Source organism: Maylandia zebra, linkage group LG23 (genome assembly GCF_041146795.1).
Source record: "Maylandia zebra isolate NMK-2024a linkage group LG23, Mzebra_GT3a, whole genome shotgun sequence".
Classification (NCBI taxonomy): Eukaryota; Metazoa; Chordata; class Actinopteri; order Cichliformes; family Cichlidae; genus Maylandia; species Maylandia zebra.
Genome location: NC_135188.1, coordinates 2973555 through 2994089, shown reverse-complemented (window position 1 = coordinate 2994089; position 20535 = coordinate 2973555). Strand labels below are relative to the sequence as shown.

The 20535-nt window shown below is 39.4% G+C and overlaps 2 protein-coding genes across 5 annotated transcripts in view; one reads left to right on the top strand and one right to left on the bottom strand.

Annotated features, from left to right (window-relative positions):
• Positions 1-11541, top strand: part of slc44a5b (solute carrier family 44 member 5b) — a 47980-nt gene extending 36439 nt beyond the window's left edge. Inside the window, exons 14-22 of one of the 2 annotated variants that reach the window (XM_004555060.3) lie at positions 463-550; positions 1007-1269; positions 1377-1471; positions 1574-1677; positions 1793-1866; positions 2348-2418; positions 2853-2941; positions 7430-7514; positions 9170-11541. In XM_004555060.3, the coding sequence (XP_004555117.1) occupies positions 463-550; positions 1007-1269; positions 1377-1471; positions 1574-1677; positions 1793-1866; positions 2348-2418; positions 2853-2941; positions 7430-7514; positions 9170-9267 (967 nt within the window). In that variant the 3' untranslated portion in view covers positions 9268-11541. Of the gene's footprint in view, positions 1-462; positions 551-1006; positions 1270-1376; positions 1472-1573; positions 1678-1792; positions 1867-2347; positions 2419-2852; positions 2942-7429; positions 7515-7758; positions 9054-9169 lie in introns of those variants that run through there. The other variant, XM_004555059.4, reaches the window with a different exon arrangement.
• A 473-nt stretch (positions 11542-12014) lies between these two features.
• Positions 12015-18070, bottom strand: LOC101479906 (LIM/homeobox protein Lhx8). Of its 3 annotated transcripts, none has more exons than XM_004555056.5 (9): positions 17858-18069; positions 17124-17201; positions 16339-16464; positions 16025-16146; positions 15175-15395; positions 14921-15024; positions 14075-14170; positions 13390-13579; positions 12015-12486 (listed from the first exon to the last, which is right to left on the bottom strand). In XM_004555056.5, the coding sequence occupies exons 1-9, from the start codon at positions 17936-17938 to the stop codon at positions 12410-12412; spliced, it is 1095 nt and encodes a 364-aa protein (XP_004555113.1). In that variant the 5' UTR covers positions 17939-18069; the 3' UTR covers positions 12015-12409. The 3 variants fall into 3 exon arrangements, with proteins under 3 accessions (XP_004555113.1, XP_004555115.1, XP_004555114.1); XM_004555058.5 differs by lacking the exon at positions 17858-18069 and adding an exon at positions 17362-17845; XM_004555057.5 differs by lacking the exon at positions 17124-17201 and having other exon boundaries at positions 17858-18070.
• Positions 18071-20535: the final 2465 nt, after the last annotated feature.

The following is a 20535-nucleotide window of genomic DNA, read 5'->3' as shown; positions in this document are numbered from 1 at the left end:
ACTCATCAGACCAGGTAACATTTTTTTAATCTTCTGTTGTCCAATTTTGGTGAACTTATGCTGCATCAGTGTTTTTTAGCTTACAGGAGTAGCGTCTGTTTTGGCCGTCTGTTTCAAGTTTCGATATCTTGTGCGTTCGGAGATGCTGATCTGCGTACCTTGATAAGAATGATTGTGGTTGTTTATGTTACTCTTCCCTTCCTATCAGATCGAAGCAGTCTGGCCTTTCTCCTATGACCTTTGACATCAGCATTTTCACCCAGAGATGTTCAGCACTTAGTTGCTTCTTTGTGATTTGCTGATTAGATATTTGTGTGAACAATCAGTCGAACAGGTGTACCTAATGAAATGGCCCGTGAGTCTGTAACAAGTAAGTGAAGCAGTCAAGGAAGTCCAACTACATGTTCTTTAACTCACTGATTCTTGAGTGTTGAATTTTTCCTTTAACTAGTTTACCCTCAGCTTCTTAGCATCATCGGGTAACGCAGTCTACAAGGTCACACCTGCTGATGATAAATGCATGTATGCAAACCTCACATGCAATCCACAGGTTAGCCCTATGCTCCCTTACAGTTTATTACTGAAAATGTTTAGTTACCGTGTAATTTCTCCATCACTTGGCATGAAAAACATCTCTTGATCGGATTCGTTCTCAGCAGTAAAGTGTAATTAGTCAAATTAGGTGTAATAGCTGCTTTATGTCTAATTAATAAAATGTCTTAATGTAAATACATTAGATGTTCCGGTGTAAATCGAGTTCAATTAGTGGCTGGCAGCAACAAACATTTATCTGACAGATGTTATTTATCAGCCAACAAGTAATTTGAGCATGTAAACAGATGAATATTCAAGGATTCCCTTAAAGCTATTCATGTGGAAATAATTTATATTCAAGGTAGAGGCAGGAAAGACAAGAAGAGAAAAGTATCTTGATTATGGTGACAAACAGAATCCTGTTATTTCTATCTGACAGCGCATCAAGATCTAATCTGCTGCTTTATTTCAGACCTTCAGTAAGACCAACATTACCAAGGTGTGCCCCGGGTCACAGTGTATGTTCGCCTTCTACGGTGGGGAGAGTCTGTACCATCGCTACATCTTAGTTTTCCATCTGTGTAACCTCTTTGTGTTCCTCTGGCTGGTCAACTTTACCATCGCCCTGGGCCAGTGCACCCTGGCCGGGGCCTTCGCTTCCTACTACTGGGCCCTGAAGAAGCCAAAAGACATCCCTGCCTGCCCCCTCTACTCCTCCTTTAGCAGAGCTATACGGTGAGTACAGTCCCAAAACAAGCGCAAATCCACTAAGACGCTGAAACGTGAAAGTAAGAACGTGAGGAAAATGTTTTCATTTAATATTCTCCATTCTTGTGGCACAGTTATCACACAGGTTCTCTGGCCTTTGGGTCGCTAATCCTTTCTGTGGTGCAGATGATCCGAATTGTTCTCGAGTACCTGGATCACAAACTGAAAGGCAAGCTTGGAAACCCTTCGAGGCCTCTTACTAATTTATTACTGATTGTTTCAAATGACTTTTTGTTGATGATATTTATTTATATTCCTGATTTTTATCCAGTTTCTCAAAATGCCTGCGCTCGATTCTTGCTCTGCTGCCTCAAATGCTGCTTCTGGTGCCTGGAACATTTTATCAAGTTTCTAAACAGAAACGCATTCATTATGGTGAGTAATTTCTAGTAACACTCATTTATTGCAGACATCTGTTAGCAGCTGTTAATTGGTCCAGCTTCGGTGCTTAACTACCCGCAACCCAGCACTCACTGCTTCTCACCAACAGATGGCAATATATGGGAAGAACTTCTGCACCTCCTCCAAGGACGCTTTCTTCCTCTTAATGAGGAATGTTGTTCGGTAAGTCCCAGTTAAATGTTTTAGAGCCACATGGCTAAAAAAAACCCTCAGCAGAGTACAGATGCTGCTGAGGTGGTAAAGCTTCTTCTTTACCATAAAAAATGCCAGAACGTAACAGATACGGGCAAAAAAACAAAGAAGTATATTTACTGTCATCATGTTTGTGAAATAATGGGGCAGTTTCAGTTGACGTAATGCACGGGAGTTTGTATCTCTGCTGTTTGTGTTTCTCTTCTACCTCAACTTGAGGTTGGCTGTAACTCAGGAGGTAGAGCAGGTCATCTAATTGGAAGGTTGGTAGTTCGATCCCTGGCTGCTCCCGTGTGCATGCCAAATATCCTTGGGCAAGATACAAGTTGCTCTCTGATGTGTCCATTGGAGTATGAATGTAAATGTTGGGTGAATGAGGGTGCTCAGCTGGAGGTGAGAGGCACTATAATAGGAACCAGTCCATTTACTCACGTTGTCTTCCTCCCGGCAGGGTGGCCGTCCTGGACAAGGTGACCGACTTTCTGCTGTTCTTGGGAAAACTGCTTATTTCAGGAAGTGTTGGTGAGTTTATCTTTTATTTGGATGCATGCAATAAGCTCTTTATTTACTTATTTAATTTGCATCATTATAAGTTGACACTTACATCCCAGTAGGTGGCTGACATGAATTTGGAGGACCTTGATTTTACTTCATTTTATAAGAGCTTATATATTAAACGTAAACCTTGATTCTAGAAGTTACTCTAATTTATACTTGCAGTGTTTGAAAGGACTTATTGCGTGGCCTAACCACTTGTTTTGTTTCAGCAGCTTTTTATATCTGCAGGTCCTTTATTGTAAACCTTCAGTATATCATGAGACCCCTTGTTTCAAGTTCCACCCACTCGTGTTTAATCTGCTTTAAAGCCGATGAGGATTTGACAATTTTTGTTTATTTCAAATGATGTAAGAAAATATATATTTGCTTGTTACTAAATCAGATTTTTTTTTTTTCAGGCATTCTTGCATTTTTCTTCTTCTCGCGTAAAATACCGTTTTTTCAAGAGGAGGTGCCATCACTAAATTACATTTGGGTCCCTCTATTGGTAAGGAATTAAAAATCTACAATGAGAATATGATTATACTGTGATGAATATAGTTAGTATTTGGACAATGACAGACTTTTTCTGTCAAAAAATCAAACAATCAATATGTGATTGAAATGTAAAGTTTTACCTTTATTCATGGGGTTTAACAAAAATGTGTTTGTTGTTTGTTTTATCTTATTTAGGTACATAGTACCCAATTTTCAGAGGCTCACAAGTAATTCAACTACTTACTAGCAGGCAGTTTAATGGCCTCAGTAACCCTGGATCATATACAAATAAATCTATCAGAGTTCACTGCTGGCAGAATTATTTCCATGGTTGAAAAAAACAGCAACAATGTTATTAACTAGGGGTGCAACGATACTCATATCGATATTGAACCGTTCGATACAGTGCTTTTATGTGGGTCATTCCTACTATTCGGTGCCCTTTCAGTGTGATCACTCTTCATCAAAAAATACAAAATTTTGAATTATTTTAACATTTCATCTAAAAGAGGGATTTTCAACCTATAAGAAAAATGTATTGGTCCAGCTAAGGATATTATATTATAATATTTTTTAAAATCAAAGTCTTTACCCATGACGTGCCAAATGTCCACCCTGTTACAGGACATTCAATTTTCTATTAATAACTGTTTTGAATACACAGTTATAGTAATATTTACATTTTCTAAAAGCTACAATGTCCCTTTTTAAAATCTGCAAGGAAATTTCAAGGAAGTATTTTAAACAAGCATTATATTGAAAGAAGACAGGTTCAGTTTTAAGACACAGTGTAATTTCAAAAGATTGTTTTTAGATTCAAAGGGAATATAAAAAAAAAAATTGGCTCCATTTTTAAGTAACTTAATTTTGCTGATTCATTCCCTCCCAATAACCAAAGAGACATGCATTATGTTTGTTGATTTGATTTAATTAACAAAAGAAACACACAGGTAACAGGGTGGACAGAGGAGAAACAGGGTGGACAGGAGGTAACAGGGTGGACATAACATCAGTGACAAAAAATACCACCTTAAAGAAACTTTGAACACCTTCACCATGCCCGTCCAACCAACACAGGTAGATACATGTCCACATTAAACAAGCAAATTTTCACTGTACACCCAACATAATGAACATTTTTCTCACACATTTTACCTATGCAACAGACCAGCAACTCCAGTTTTTTTCAAGGAAATCCCACACTTTCCTCTCCAGCTGAACTGACCTCTTATTAATTTATTAATGTTCTTAATTTATAATTTTTAAAATTTATTAATTAATGTTCTTATTAATGTTGGTTCTTTCATCAGACACACAACCTGGTCATCCCTATACCAGGTTATGTCCTCACGTGGACTTGGCCAGTGGAACTTGTTGGTCCCGTTCTTGTGAATGCATTTCACTTTAACATCCTCTTCAACCTCCAGAATGATTCCTGGGTAGGGTTCACCATCGTAGTTGATAATGCACCACTGACCAATATGATCTTTTGTGATGTTCTCAGGCCGGGTTGGTCCCTCAGTGCAATGTGGACTTGCCTCTTGACTAAGGCTTATCTCCTTCAGGCCATAGCATTCACAGTCCAGTACACCTTTGTCTGCCTGGCAAAGGCAGGTTATGTCCCTGTATTTTATTGTTCCTGGAGAGAAACTGAGTACTTGGTGGATTTTCATGGTTCCTTTGACAGGCACAAGTGTCGGTCCATCAATAATTTCTTTTACTTTCCTCTCAACATCATCTTCTTCTAACCTTGAGGGTCCTGGTTGCGGGGCATTTTCTGGCTCTAGGGAATATTCTGGACTTAGGGGAGGAGTATTCATAGCCTCAAATTCTGTCCTGCCTTTGGCACTAGCCCTCTGCTTTCTTTTCCTTTCTCGCCACTGCTTTCTCTGTGCTCTCTTCTGTCGTTCACTGAGATCTGCCACTTTCTTTTTTTTCCCTTCCTCTCTGTCCTTTCTCCACTTCTCTTTCTCTTTATTGAGATATATCTGTCTTCTCTCAGGGTCAGCATCACGACGTGCTCGGTAGCGCCGCTGCTTCTCCGCAGCAGACATTGGTGCCATTCCCTGAAAAATGTATACTATTCAAAATCTTCTAAAAGTATATATATATACAGGTTAATAATAATTACCAATACACACTTGTATAAATAACTCTAAACACTAAACTTCTATCATCTTACGTCCCCCCTGTTACCATGTGTCCCCCCTGTTACAGTGCATAGCAATAACAGGGGTGACGGTAACAGGGGGGAGATTTTATGCTAAACTTAGCCATTACTACTAGTATGATGAACAACAAGCTAGTACATGGTGACCACTAAGAACCATTTTTAACATGTTTATTAGCCATATTATAAAAATTACAAAAAAAAAATTGTTTCCACTATTAATAAGCGTAACAGGTTGGACGTGTTATGCTTTGCCACATTACAAAATCTTGCTAAAACATTGAAAAAAGGGTTGATTAAAGAGTGGTACTTACTCGTCTTCTTCTTGAAAGTTTTCCCTCCAAAATATGTTACATCCGGGAGTGTCATGTGACTAAAAGAATAATCAGGTGATGTGTTCTATGGAATTCTTATCAGAGTAACAGGGGTGACAGTTGATTCAGGGACACAACATTTTTTAAAGATTTTAAGTATTAAACATGCATTAATAATAAAAAAGAACATTTGATGAGGAACATTAGAAATAAGCCAATCCAGAAATGATGAAAAATCTAGATTTTTTTTTTTTAAGTTATATTTGTAACTGAAGTCGAGCAAGCATGACTGGGGACATAGTACTTTAGTGACTTGTGCTAAAATAAAAGTAATTTACTTTTAATGTATTTATCCTGTGTATATATCAATGTGTTCTATGGTAGAGGGGGGTTAAACATAAATGGTTTAGAAATAAGCATTAGACAAGTTTTACACTAAATATACCATATTATGTCATTAGGACTCAAATGGCACCGAATAGTAAGAATGACCCATGTTCGGTACGCATATGTATCGAACAATACAAAATGTTTAATTTATTTGATCAATTTTTCTTCTGACGATGCTGTCTGTGTTGAGCGCTCAGTGAATCTGCGCTCGACTACTCCGCCTAGGCTGCACTGTCGAGCGCAGATCCACTGAGCACAGCGCAAGCTAGCAAGACAGAAGCTAAGCTCGTTGCAACATGGCAAATTGAACCTCCCCCACCCTCATTCAGATCTGGCCTTTGGAACTATTTTGGTTTTCATGTGACGTATGACCCTGAAGGTAAGCGCGTCATGGACTAAAGTAAAACAGTATGTTGGATGTGCCACGCAATGCTCAATTACATGGGTGGGAACTAGTGCGTTAGCGCAGTTAGCTCGTTAATGTGTTGGCCGTCCAGCCCCACGTACGGGGCGATCCGTGGTAGCTCTTTAACGGAGATTTGCCTTGTTGTGGCGTTAACGTCATTTCAGATTAACGCTGACAGCACTAGTGGGAACACAACGAATATGACTGCACATTTACTCCGACATCATCCTCGTGCAAAGACAAGTGGAAGCAGACAAAAACAACAAGCAACATGCTACAAACTTTACCCGAGTCATTTAGACAGCCGTTAGCACAGGATTCTCCTTATGGGGACCTGATATGTTTAATATGCTGCTGAGAATATAGCCCAGAAGAAGCGTATAGTATAGCTTTTATTTTGGAAAGAGCCATTTCTCTGTAATAAACTCTTTTCCAAAGATTAGTGATTTCTCCATCAGATAATTTATTATTTTATCCCTTTGTTGTTTCAGCAACATTAAATTTAAAAACTGTACGTTTAAGTTAAAATATATATTTATAATTTTAATGAATGACAAATTAAAAAGGCATGAACATTTTTTTTGTATCGAAAAAATATCGAACCGTGAATTTTGTGTATCGTTGCACCCCTATTATTAAGTTATGTTAGTTTGTCTAGTTTAAAGTGAAAATGAGTGACTACTATAAAAATAATGTTAAAGCTGAAAGTCTGGACTTTAGTCACATCGTGATTATTTGATTTAAAATTCTCTTTACAGAGGCACAGTCACGAAACATATATTTATTCTGACTTGGTCTTTTACACAGAGCACAAAAAAATGATGCAATCTATATTCTTTGTTGTACTTTGTTTCCTTGGTACGGTGGAAAAATCACTTCTTATGTTCAGACTCAACCAGTGCTTCTAAGCAGCGCTCCTCTACTTGTGTTTTGTTTAAATATAGTCGAACCATTATTTTGGCAAATATTCAATAATAAATATTTAACTCTTGGTAATTACATATTTATTCAGAGTTGTTCTGGAAAGCTTCACAGCTTTACACAGTTGCAGTTTTTACAGTGCTGCACAAGCTAATTAATTTGCTCCAGGATTTATGACTCAGCGATTTATATTCTTCATAATGTTTTTGCCGTTTGTTGCAATGCAGTGTGCACAATAAAGCTGGAACACAAGACTACAGTTAAAAGTGTAAGACTTTCACCTGTTAACTCTTTCAGACGGTGATATTTGGATCCTACATGATCGCACATGGCTTTTTTAACGTCTATGCTATGTGTGTGGACACATTGTTCCTGTGCTTTTGTGAGTATGCTGTTTCATGTTTAGTTACGGTGCAGAAGCACTTCTGCTGTGGTTAAAAATCGAATGTCAGCAGCTTTGTGTGACTCTTTCTTCCTTTTAATAACTTGAAATAATCGCTGTCTTGCATATCTTCTTGTTTATCATCTCTGCTGAGTCTCTGCTTTCCTTTCTCTTTGTGGCTGCCGCTCTGTGTGCTGTTTGCTCGTCCTGCTCCTCCTGTTCCTTTGCGGGGACCTGGCCTCAGGTGAAGACCTGGAGAGGAATGATGGTTCTTCCTCCAGGCCCTACTACATGTCTCCTGGCCTGCACAAGATCCTGCGCAAAGGAGAGGAGGGTGCCAAAACTTGCGCTGCTTCCTGAGTGATGCATTTTACTAAACTCTTGGCTCTCTGACTCGCTTCTCCATATCTGACGTGTGCGTGGGGGTCTGGACGCTCGAGAGCAAGTACTGTAGGGCTAAACATTGAAACTGGATGCACCCCGCCCAGCCTGTCAGGGATGACCTGTGCATGAAAGGACATGCTGTTACTTCGGGTCCTCGCAGAAAAGGCATAGGGGACTAAGATAACTGTTCACTTCCTCTCTCGAGCCAACTCAGATACTTGCCTTTTTTCTGCTACACTTTTGTGTTTCTTTGTCATTTTCTCGTCTGTATTCTCTGCTGACCTCTGCCTTACCGAGAGGGTACACGTCAACTCGCAGGATGGATGCACAGGCTGAAAACTAAAAACGAGACAAGCTTTTCTTTCTTTTTTTTAACCCAAACAAACACGAGGACCGTAAACAATGTACAGATGCCACTTTGACATAAGGCATCACCACGGAAAAAGTGGTGGACTTATGGGGCACCCTCTTGTCGCACTTTGGTCTTCTAATGTAAAATCATGTTTTGTATGCACTTTCACATACAGGAAACGAACCATGTGATTTCTTTCTTCTGTGTAGCATGATTACTTTGCTGGCTGTTGGTGTTTACCATTGGTTTTATAACCACTATATTTATACTAACACAAGCACACAGATCCAAAAATGGTGTGAACTCTGCACTTAGCAAAACAGGTTTCTCTCATGTTAAATCAGCGTCACATTAAAGTTTTCATTATGCTCATAGATGTACTGTAAACCAGACAGAGGCTTTGTTGGAGGTCAAGACTTCAAAAGACATTTAATGGTTTATGCTTAAAGAAAAAAGATGTGAACCGAGCCTGAGCGTTTTCAGGAAACTTTTGAATGCAGCCACTAGTTTATGTGCCTAGATGTGGAAAAAAAAAAAAAAAAAAAAATGTTCCTCTTATTCTGTTTTAGACCTAACACCAGGAACCTTTGCGATACAGTTTATAAAAGGATGTCAAAGCCATTTTTGGTAAATTTTTTTATTGGATGGTTCAGATGTTGTGCTGTTTTAATACTAAGTATAATACACACATCTGTCTGGAGGTTATTCAGTGTTCTTTTTGTATAGGAGAATTTTTTTATCAATGAATCCAATGAAAATGTGAATCTTTGTTTTCGAATAAACATAAATGGTTGAACTACTGACCCGTGCATTTCCAGAGGCGTTCATTTTTTACAATCGAGGTGATCACAGGTTAAATTTTGATGTGCTGCATGATTCTCTCGCCATTGGTTTTTAACATGCTGCTGCTGCCTCGTAGTGTGGGACCTGGAGGTGAACGACGGCGCTCCAGCCCGGCCCTACCGCATGAGCAAAACACTGAGGAAGATCCTCCACAAGAAGAACAGAAGGAAGTAGCAGGAAGGAGAAAGAATAAAGGTTAACACCAAAGCATGGTACAAGCCCACGTGGCATATGGGAATAAACACTTTGCCATATTTAATGGAAGTGTACACAAGTTGAAGCTGTACACTATAAGAGACAACTTGTAGCTAAGCAACATGAATAATTAGATTCACCCACACATAGTAATTTATGGACTCGGTGATAGTTATGAATATTTTTATATGTGTCTATGTAAAGGAAATGTGTGTATTTGTGTACATTTTGCTGCCACATACTACACAATGCAACAGATTTGTTTTGTGTGCGTCTCAGCTTTGGGTTCGTGTAGTTGCCAATTTTCACCACTTGGTGGTGCCAGTCGTTACCAGATGACCTGTACACTGTACCTGAGTTCCTCACATTGAGAAAAATATTCACCACTCATTGCTCACTGTTTTTATGTTTAATTGCCAAGTACATGATGGCACAGCAGTTCAGATTACTTCAGTCTCAAGTGTGTTTTGCTTTGAGTTTCTGAATATTGAAGTATACGTGCTTTGGACATCTTTATCAACATTCTTAAAGGGATATTTAACAGCAAGAGATGTCTAACAGGTCTGGTTTATTAGCTGTGGGGGAAGCAGAATGACATTATGTGTTTGTGTGCAGCAGAAAATGCAGAACCTCCGAATTCTGCATGTGTTTTGATGAGGGCTTGTGTATCAGTGACAATGCACTGAAACCAGTGACAGGTATAAAAGTGTTAAAGTGATCATCTTTGAAAGTTACCTCATTAATGTTAGAGTCCATTCTTACTGGATTTAAAGGCTTCCATCACAGGACGATGACGGCGGTCACTTTGAATAGACGTCACCGACGGCCTTAAGTGATTGTGGATTTCCAAAATAATCCGAGTGCCCTTGGACGCTTCCTGTAACCACGCCTACAGTTAGGGCTGTCATGGTATCGTGTTTTCACTGCATGGTTATCGTGGTCAGACTAATCCAAATAAAGATAAAAATCATCATCTCTGTACAGACCATTGAAAAGCAAATAATGCTGTCAGTTTAAGTCGTCTTTAATATTGTGGTTTTTGTGTGTTTTGTTCCTATTTTTATGACACTAACCACCAGTCCAGGAGGTGGAAAGAGAGCCTGTACCCACAACTGTGCAAATGGAAATATAAATTAATTGATAGTGAAAATACAACAGCAAATCCACAAGGCTTAATGTCCGAGTTTTAAGTCATTGCTGGATTATTTGTGATATAATCATATGTGTATTATTGAAACAGTATCGATATGTATTTTTTAATATATGATGGCTTTTGTCGGTAATGATGCCTCACACAACCCCTGCTTCTCTACTGACCATTTTTATCTTTGATAAGTTTAAGAAACATATAATTAGGTCCCATTATGTGGCAAACGTGTGCATGTAACACGACTGTGGGGCAGAACCAAACCAACAGTAGAGGAGCTGCTTTAAAGATGCTGGATTGGTTTTAATAAGTCTTTTAAGTTCACACTAAGAATATTTGAGTCTTGTATTAATAACCTTAAACAATAACAAAGTTTGTTATTGGAGTAACAGTGTTAAGTGTTTTTGCTACTATGTGTCCTGTTCTTGCATGGTTGTTTGTAACACTAGTGAGTCGTTCGTGTCAAAGCTGCCGTTGGATGGATTTATTAGGTTGGTGAGCCACAGATGAAGCTGATTCCTGTCTGGGAAGAAAAAGATTTAGAGGATTTTGGGAGATCAGTTTGTGGTTTCAAATTTCCCTCAGGCATCGACGTTGGCGAGAGCGGCTCTGTGTGTCAGCCCTGTGATGGACTGGCGACCTGCCCAGGGTGTACACCACCTCCCTCACACCTTGTGTTTTACTGCCATCAACCTTTTACTAGGTTGTGCTTTTTTCAGAGTAGATTCACACACCGCTTAGAAAGATGTTCTTTAGATCTTTCAGACGTGACTCATGTTTGTGTCTCTGCGGCGTGCTTGTCAAAGCTGAGAACCTGCCCTCATGGTGCCTCTGAGTGACAACACTGCCAGGCTGCCTCACACACCTCCCGCCCCTGTTTGAGCTGAGCACGCTGGGACATGTAACATTAAAAAAAAAAGGAAAAAAGAAAAACAACTCCTTGTGTATCTGAAAGAAAGAAGAGAAATGATGCATGTAGAGCACAGTGGGGCGTATTACGCATGCAGCAGGTTGTTTTCTTTGGTCTTTTTCGTCTTCTTTCTTTTCTCCACACAAAATAACTACCGTACTCCCATCGGAGTTCGATATCTCTTTGTGTATGTAACTCAGGTTCAGTTTCACTCCAGGTAGTGTGACTTCGTAAGATCTGATAAGTGACGTAAAAGTGTTTTTATATGCCTTCTCCTCCCTCCTGTGTCTGGGAATTGGATTCTTTTGGTCAACCACAGTCAGCAAGTAGACACAAGTTAAACGTCGCTCTCGGTATAACGCGAGACAGTTTTCTAACCACAAGCTCTTAAAAGTCAAACTCTGAAGATGCTCGAACCTGTCGTAAACAGAAACACTTCAGTTCTGTCTGTATGTCTGCAATTAAAAGTTTCAGGTGTTTGTGTCTAATCAACACATGTTGCCTGTGTGTAAGTTTGACATACAGATATTGTTGTGTTTTAATAATGTTTGCTTTCATCAATAAATCGTTTTTTCTATTTCCTAATTTGTAAACATGCCGAGCCGTGAACGCAGCACGGCCTCAGCTCTCGTGTGTCAAAGCTTTTCAATGACTCCTCCCGGGTTTGTGAAATTAGACATTTATTCTCAAAAGAGACGACACATACAATAAATTAAATTGCAACACTGCTATTCAGTTCATCTTCATGTGGAGTCGACTTTTGTGGGGCTGGTGGCTTTCACTAAGAGTAGCACAATCAGACTTTGTCACCAACAAACAGACAACAAACAAATATAAATATATGACGTCGTGTGTGACGTGCACCGAAGCGTTGCCATGATACATCAGTACATTTAGGGCTGTAAATTATAATGATCCAGAATTTGCTTAACAAACAATATTACGGCAGATTTTATGGTTCACAAAAACTTTAAATTATATTTACCACACGTATCAGATACTGCTGCTAATAATGGAAAAACATTGGTCAGCTGTGTGGGAGTGTAAGGGAGAGAGAGGGCAGCTCAGGCGTTAGACACAGGCAGCGAGGTCATGGCGTGGGCTGGCAGCAGCGGTTGAAACAAGGATGGAGGCGAGTGTACTGCAGACACAGAGCAGAGTGAGAATATTGATCCAGGTCAGTTTTCCACAAATTGTATTCAAATATGTAACAGACGACAGCACAGTTATGTATTTGCATTGTGATTTGATTGGATGTTTCCTCGTTGCGCTCCTGACAGGGTCAAATATTACATCTCCACAAGGGTTCGAACAGCTGCTCCCTGATTTTCTCATCACAGCGGACGGAGCTGCACATTTGCTTTGTCACAGATTTTATGCCAAATGCCCTTCTGGATGCAACGCTCCCACTTATCCAGATCTGGGACCCTAACCCCCCCTCCTACACACACACACACACACACACACCCCTCCCTGGCTGGGTTTGTGTCTCCTCCTACTATCAAACAGGGAGGGTGAAATGCTACACCAAAGGCAACAACAACAAAAAACATAATAAGGTTGATTATCTGCTATCTGACGACAAAACTTCCCAATCTCATCGTGTGCGGCGTGGCTGCCAGATCATTTTTTATTACCTGCGTCATTTCATTTGTCATCCTATAGTCTAGTGATGTCATCTACCACTCCCCTAACTTTGATGTTATTTTACTGAGACAAAATCTTAAGCAGGATAAAGTTTTTCTTTCTTCTTCTGGATTTATTCTAGTCGTTTCTACTGATTGTCTAGTTTTCTGGGTCAAAGTAAAGCAGGAGATGGAATAAAATGCTGGTTGTAATATTTAAAGTTCCTGGATTTAAAATCATCTTTATTTCAGAATAATTGTGTTTGGAATTTAAGATATTTGTCCATTTATCCTAAATGCAAATGTTCAATGGGGGCAATTAAAATAAAATAAATATATATCGTTTAGAAATAAGAGAATAAAAAATTCTATTTAATTTAATTACAGTCATGGAAATGTATAAAAAGTCTCGTGCTCACTGTCTATGAAGGAGTGGAGTGCTGAGAGCATCGACCCCTCTGGACCTCCGTAGGCGGTGTATTGCAGCTCCTCGGGGGTCGGGGTGGGCTGGGACAGGTGGCTGGGCTGCAGTGAGGTCATGGGGGTGCTGGAGGTGTGGTTGGGGCTCACGTGCTTCTTGTGGCGTGCTCGACAGTTCTGGAACCAGACCTGAGTTAACGGGACAAGCGCCTTTAGCAGGACTGCATTTGAAAGTCCAAGATAGAAGCACGTCACTGTTTTAGCTCATGTTTCGTCAGCCAAAACAGATGATTTTTTACAGAGTTACAGTCAAGGAGTCATCTTTTGTCCTGTGAGTAAAGCCACTGTCACTGTCTTGTAGTTTTTGGACAGTCAGCAACAGTCAGAACAGATAAAGGTGTCTTATCTAAAAAGGGTTAAACTCTAGAAGCTGCATTACAAATCTGCTTAAAGTATCTCAGGCTTCAGTTAAAGCTTCAGAAAGCATTTTTGTCTTTACAGGCTGAACTGTTTGGTTATTTAGGAGTTTGTTTGGGAACATACGTCGTCCGGATAGTGCAGTAATTACACACAATATACATTATACACACCACATGATATATATTGAAATCCAATAAGAACAAATGTCATAACAGATGATATATCCATCATCCGTTTTGTCTTCATGCACCGATCTTTACTGACCTGAATGACTCTTCGACTGAGGCCTGTCTGCTCTGCTAGTTTCTGCAGTGTTTGGGCGTCTGGGTTGTTGTCCTGAGCAAACTGAGCCTGCATCACCTGCATGTGCACAAAGTAACACAAAGGTTTACTATGTGGTCCCGTGGGAAGGAAATCCATGATTCATCTGAACATGAGTAACTGTGAGGAGATCTGAGAGCTGCCTTTTAAAGTCTGCCAGAGAGGGTTTAATTCACACAGATGGATAATTCTAATAAAATCATGGAACATATAAGCATTTTGGGATATTCTGCATAAATCTAAACCATTTATTACATTTTAATTCAATAACAAAACTACAGTGGGAATTGCTGAAATAATGTGCATTATAAATATTATTGCGAAGAGAAGACAAACTGCACATGGTCCAATTTAAAAAACAGATTTCTTTTTTTTTCTTCTTCTCTAGTAATTCTGTCCTCTGTGTCATTCAGACTAAATGTATTAAATATCTTGTATCATGTCATCTCTGATGTCAGACACAATGACGCATCTTATCCACCTGTGAAAATAACATCAGGACATTTTTTCCTCTTGAATCCTTTGATATTTTTATTTTTTGACACATAGAAGTGAATTTCCACAATTTAAAAAGTATATGTATACTATGTAAAAAAAAAAAAAAAAAAAAAAAAAAAAGGAAAAATAATTTTTGAAAGAATTCCAAAAAAATCATTTAAGGGCCAGAAATTCAGCGTTTGTTTGTTTTCTTTTTTTATACATTAATTTTTTACCTAAACACAATCTACTTATTTTGTCTTTGTTTTTTCTTATGTGATGAATGAAGAAGAGGAGGAGGAGGAGTTGAACCTGCAGCTGGTCAGCAGTGAAGCTGGTCCGAGCTCTCTTGGAGGGTTTGGGCTGGTTGATCTCCTGTTCGGTGGGCACAGCTCCTTCCATGTTAACGCTGTTTCCTGCAGCCAAATATATTAATATGTTAAAATGAGACATGATACAGTTTCCGGTGGCTTCATTGATGATTCATAAATTTCAAACCGATATTTCAAAAACAGAGAGAGCAAATTATTCGCGGTCATTTTGGTGGGGTGAGACTTCGGCCTCACCCTTTTCCACCGCCCGCTTGAGGTTGTCCAACATGCAGTCGTAGTGAACCCTGCAAAGCACTTTTCCCTCCACCAGGGCGAACTCCTCCCCGGTGGACAGCTGCCTCTTGCAGGAGAAACAGGCGAAGCAGGCCAGGTGATAGACGTTGCCCTTCGCCCGGCGGACCCAGTCTGTGGAGTGGATGTTCCGCCCGCAGCACGCGCACCAAGTGCCGTATCTCCTGCAGGTGAAGGTCAAAGGAGACAGCCTGATGGTATTTAAAGGATAATAACAGTTTAAATTCCTATAATGATTCCTGCTATTTATGCGTGTAGTTGCACAAAATAATGACCTCACAGTCTAAACAACAACAGGAACGGTGAAAAAACCCACCTGACGTCGATTTAGGCCCCGGTACATGAAATATAAGATGGACCTTTGCCCTGGACCTGGCACACAATTTGTTCCAATTATCCAAACATACGGAATAAAATCCTCTAAGTCGTTTTATTAATTTTTATTTATGTCACTATGAAGTTCGTCGACTCACAGAAATTAATGTAAGAAATAATAATGCATTTATTGGTCATTTATTAATTTTATATACATGATATTTGAATAAAATCGGAAACAAATCTCAGGTCCGACTACAGTGTATATTATTATTATTGTTACAATGAAAGCACATATAAAAGCTTAATGAAACAGGACTCAGTGTTCGATATATCTAATTTCTCAAATGCATTACTTGTAGTATTTTTTTTTAACAGATCGGATTTCATGGGTATTTCCTTTAACGAAAACAGACCCAAACTTATGTTATCGTTGAATCTGCGCTGATAAGCATCTTTAGCAGGGCGATATACTCACCGAAAGTAATCCAGTTTGCAGAAAACCTCTTTTTCTTTGATGTAGCAACTTGTGTGGCTGCCAAGTGAAGTCTGGCACACGCTGCAGGAGAGACAGCGCACATGCCAGCACAAGTCGTTAACCTAAAGCAAAAATATGATGATTTGGCAAAAGTCACTCGGTGAATAAAAGAAGAAAGGAGGGGAAAGAAAAGCAGTTTAGAGCCAAACAGCAGAGGGGAGAAAAAACGTATTCTAGTGTTAAATAGGCAGGAAAAACAATGCATGCAAAATAAATAAATAAATAAAATAAAAATACAAAATGACAGGATTTACCTTTAATAGATATTTATCAACTATTTCCTCGTTGCAGCTCGCACACACAGTTCTGCCCAACAGAGGCGCAGAGGACATCGCCTGCAGGGACGACGCTTCTTCATCCAAAACTTCCACCGGTGCGCCCTGAGGAGATCAGACCTGCGGTTAGAAAATTACGCACAGGAACGCATCCACTCCTAACCTGCAGTACAGCATGAGCTGGTACGCACTGTCACCACCAATAAACAACGTGATTGATAGTCTGAAAAACAACCACAAGAAACTGTCTCTTAAAAATTTACCATTTTTCCCGAATTTCTGTATTTATTTGTTTTAACTGTTAAATCTCGGTCCAGTCACGCCTATCCTTGTCTCCTGGCCACCTGCTGAGTTAGTAATTAAAGTAAAAGGAAAAAACATAAAGAAAAACACTGAAAGCAAAGTTAAGAAGCTCAAAATAGCTAAATCACACTACAGAATAAAATAGGTAAAGCCATAAGGGTCACAGTTTGACCAACGCGAGAACAAAAAGCTTTAAAGTCCAAATCCAAAAAGAAAAAGTCAAAAAGATAGAAAAGTCTGAATAAAGAATAAAGTGCCTTGCGTTTTTATTCCTTTTAGAAGCCAATTAGTGACAAATCCATGAGAAATACATGTCATCTTTCACTAAAAGTTGTCATTTTGTCTGTCCACAGACACAAAAAACAAAATATAATGAATAAAACAACTTTAAAAATTAAAAACAACGTGCTCGTTTTTGAGAATAAACCAAATTGTGGCTGCACCGTTTCCTTCCCGCCTACCATTATGTCTCTCCTGTCTTCAGTGCATTTGCCCAGCAGCTCTTCGTCTCCTTTGCAATCTTCACACATGACGAGAAGCTACGGCGAGAAGAGGATGCTGGTTTGTCAGACTGTCGCAGCTGCCTTAAATGCCCCCTGCTCCTTCCCATAAATATCATGCCTTTCACTTTTCACCATGACAACGCCGGCGATTAAACCAAAATGACATTTAAAGAAGAGAAGGATAGTCATTACTTACAAAAACAGACAACACTTGAACTAATACTCATCCCGTGTCCATTATGTTCTCGAGCTCTGAATTTGTGATTCAGCCGCTGCTCGCGGGCGGGCGCGCGCGCGTGCGCGAGCTGCGGTTAAACCAACCAACACGCCAATTTCACGCGTCAATCAGAAAAGCAGCGCGAGGTCTGAAGGAAAAGGGGATTGATTTATTTAATAACAGCAATTAAAAAGGCTAAGTTCGCCACAAACGTCTACCCCGGGCAACCAAAAGGTGAAGAGGTCTCATTAACTACTTGAGTTTTAATTGCAGAATTCAGGGAGGGCTCATTTTCTTTGACATTTCTTCAAATTGTAAAAATACTGAGCCGCAGCGTGTGAAGGCCGGCTTTAATGACAGACCGAAGCCCACTCTCATTTAATTGGCAAAGCAATTTCGACTAATCTCTGATACTGACTCACGGCTCAACCTGCTGATCGCGAGTGTACAAGCTACACGCCCGCCCTTCACTCACCTCGTCGTTGGACACCAGAGATCCGTTTTCCTTCTCCTTACCGATGCGACACTCTACTTTTACCTCACTTTTCCAGCGCATGTCTGCGTCCAGCCTGGAAAAGTCGTCCCACTTTCAAAGCGAAGGAAATAAAAAATAAAAAAATCTAACCGCTATCCTTTCCTTCTCCTCCAGGGTTCCTGTGCTTGTGTCAGTCAGTCTGTCCCGAGCTGTTTCCAGAGGGCGTTTCATAACTCCTACTTTCTCCTCGGTGTTGGTCGCGCCTCCCCTTTGGAAATAAGCTTTGAATGCAACTTTTGAGAGGAGCAAAAGTCTGGCGCAGTGAGATTGTTATAAATATTTTTCAAATGAGCGCTTGATTGAAAAAATCCGCATGTTTAAGTTTTACTTCATGATTTCTTTGAATGATATGCAAGTGGTTCAAAAATATTTAAAAGTGTTTAAATATTGCATGTAGTTCACAACTTGTTTGACAGCAGGTTGTATTTCTGCTCCTTCAGAAAGGCCTGCTGAAGCTCCTCTTGCTCCTAAAAATAAAACAGGTGTAATTATGAGGCAAATTATAATAACATGGTAGAATTTACACAAGCTACAAGAAAGTGAAAAGCAAGTGGATGGAAAGATGCTCTATTAAAAAAAATAATTGTTTAATATTTTTTAAGGCCTTAAGGAAGAACTTAAAGGTAAATTCAGACCACAGATCCTGTGGCTGCAGGCTTTACAAACATGTTTACAGTGGATTTAAGAAAAGTAATCTGATCTCCTCCAGGGTGGATGTAGCCGTGAATATAAAGACCTTCAAATCAGCAAGGTGCAACATGCAACACTGAGGTGCAGTAGCAATAATAATAAACTAAATGGAGATCCAGTAATATATATATATATATAAACTATATACTATTTACTAATGTTCTTAGAAAGAAAGATGGGAAAGATGTAATTCCTACATAAAAGGTGCAAGTGGGTGAATTTTACTGCTATTAAGACTCAATCTCTTTATTTTCTAATCTTTACAATATTATTATATTATATTATCCTGTGTGAATATTTATTCTGCCACAACTAATTACTTCTTGAGCTTTGTGCCATCTGAGCAGAAGGCCAAAAACACTTCAATCTCATAGTTTGTGCTCAGTGAAAGTTCCTGTTAGTTTACAGTTTGAGAACCTTTAAATGTGGTCGTTTATTTTATTATTATTAATTAGAGATCATAAGAAATAAAATCATTCTTTTTAGAGGATTTTTTAAAATCATTGTTACTGCACTGTTAAGTATCTCACCCTGTATGGAGGTCTTGAAACTCTGTATTATTTTCCTTTTTCTTTTTTTTAATGCATCATCTTCTCTTCTTATTTTCATGCAGAACAGAACTAAAGAACGTGCACCACAGTCTCTCCAAACCGCTGGACCCACATTGGATGATTTTGTTGGTAACCAGTTTACAGCAGAGCAAACAGCTAAAACCAGTTGATATGCAGCACCACAGACATCCCGAGTCTCTCTTGTTCTGAAGGCTCGGTTATTCAGTTTTGTGCTTCCATTTGAATTATTAGGAATCCTTTTTCTGTCACGTTTGCTTAAATAAAAGCGATTCAGTCTGTAAGAAATCCAACGTCTGTAATGGTTTTAATATCCTTTTTGTTGTGTGTTTGATTTTTTTCTCTGGGTGGAAATATGAGAATTAACTTTCACCGCTCGTCCTTAGGAGAAATAAACTGATTAAATAATTTTATTACTACCACTGTATGACCGTAAAAGCAGCCTATAATATAAAACAAACTATATCCAGTTATTATCACCCTATCCAGCCATCAGCCGCATGAGTACAATATGGGGAAGGAATAATAATCAGCAGACTGCTCTGTAACAGTTGGATGATTCATGAGATGACTGGTTGTCTGCTAAAGCTGCGGCTCTGCCAAAAAAAACAAAGAGGAAAATGCAAATTGTTAATTTTTGAAACTTGGGAAGCATCAAGAACTGATTTTTTTGGTTTGTTTGTTTATTTTATAAGTTCTACGTTAGTTCAGTTCTAAATGAATTATTATTATATATGAGTGTTGGGGGTTTTTGCACATACTGCAACAGAAAGACCCACCTGCTCTAAGTTGGTATGCAAATCAGTGACACGAGGACATTATATGTTCTCTTTAGGTGGAAATGTAGAAATCCCACAGGGATCAGAAGGGCTGGAATCTCATCAACAAACAGCTTGAGCTACTTTAGAGAAAACACAGTTTGTTGCTTTTTTTTTTTGTGGTTTGTTTTTTATTTTTGTTTTTTTTCTTACTCTCACTCATTCACCAACTCAAACCTGTCACTCACGCAATCCAACACTCGACAAATCCTTTCACTCCAGCCACCACACACACACACACACACACACACACACACACACACACACACACACACACACACACACACAAATGGATATTTTCTGCCCACAGCTGTTTTGGTGGGAGCTCTGTCTGACCTGCACCAGCATGAGCCTGCATCTGTATCGCACCATCGCAGAGGCATAAAGGAGTTAGCGTGCCTTCAACGAGATGTGTCCTGTTCCACCTGGTGGACATGAATGCTCCTTATCAGATCACGCAGCTCAAACATTGCATTCTGCGGATCAGACATTTCAACTAAAACAGACACAGAATCCTTCGTAGCAGAAAGGGTTTTGAACA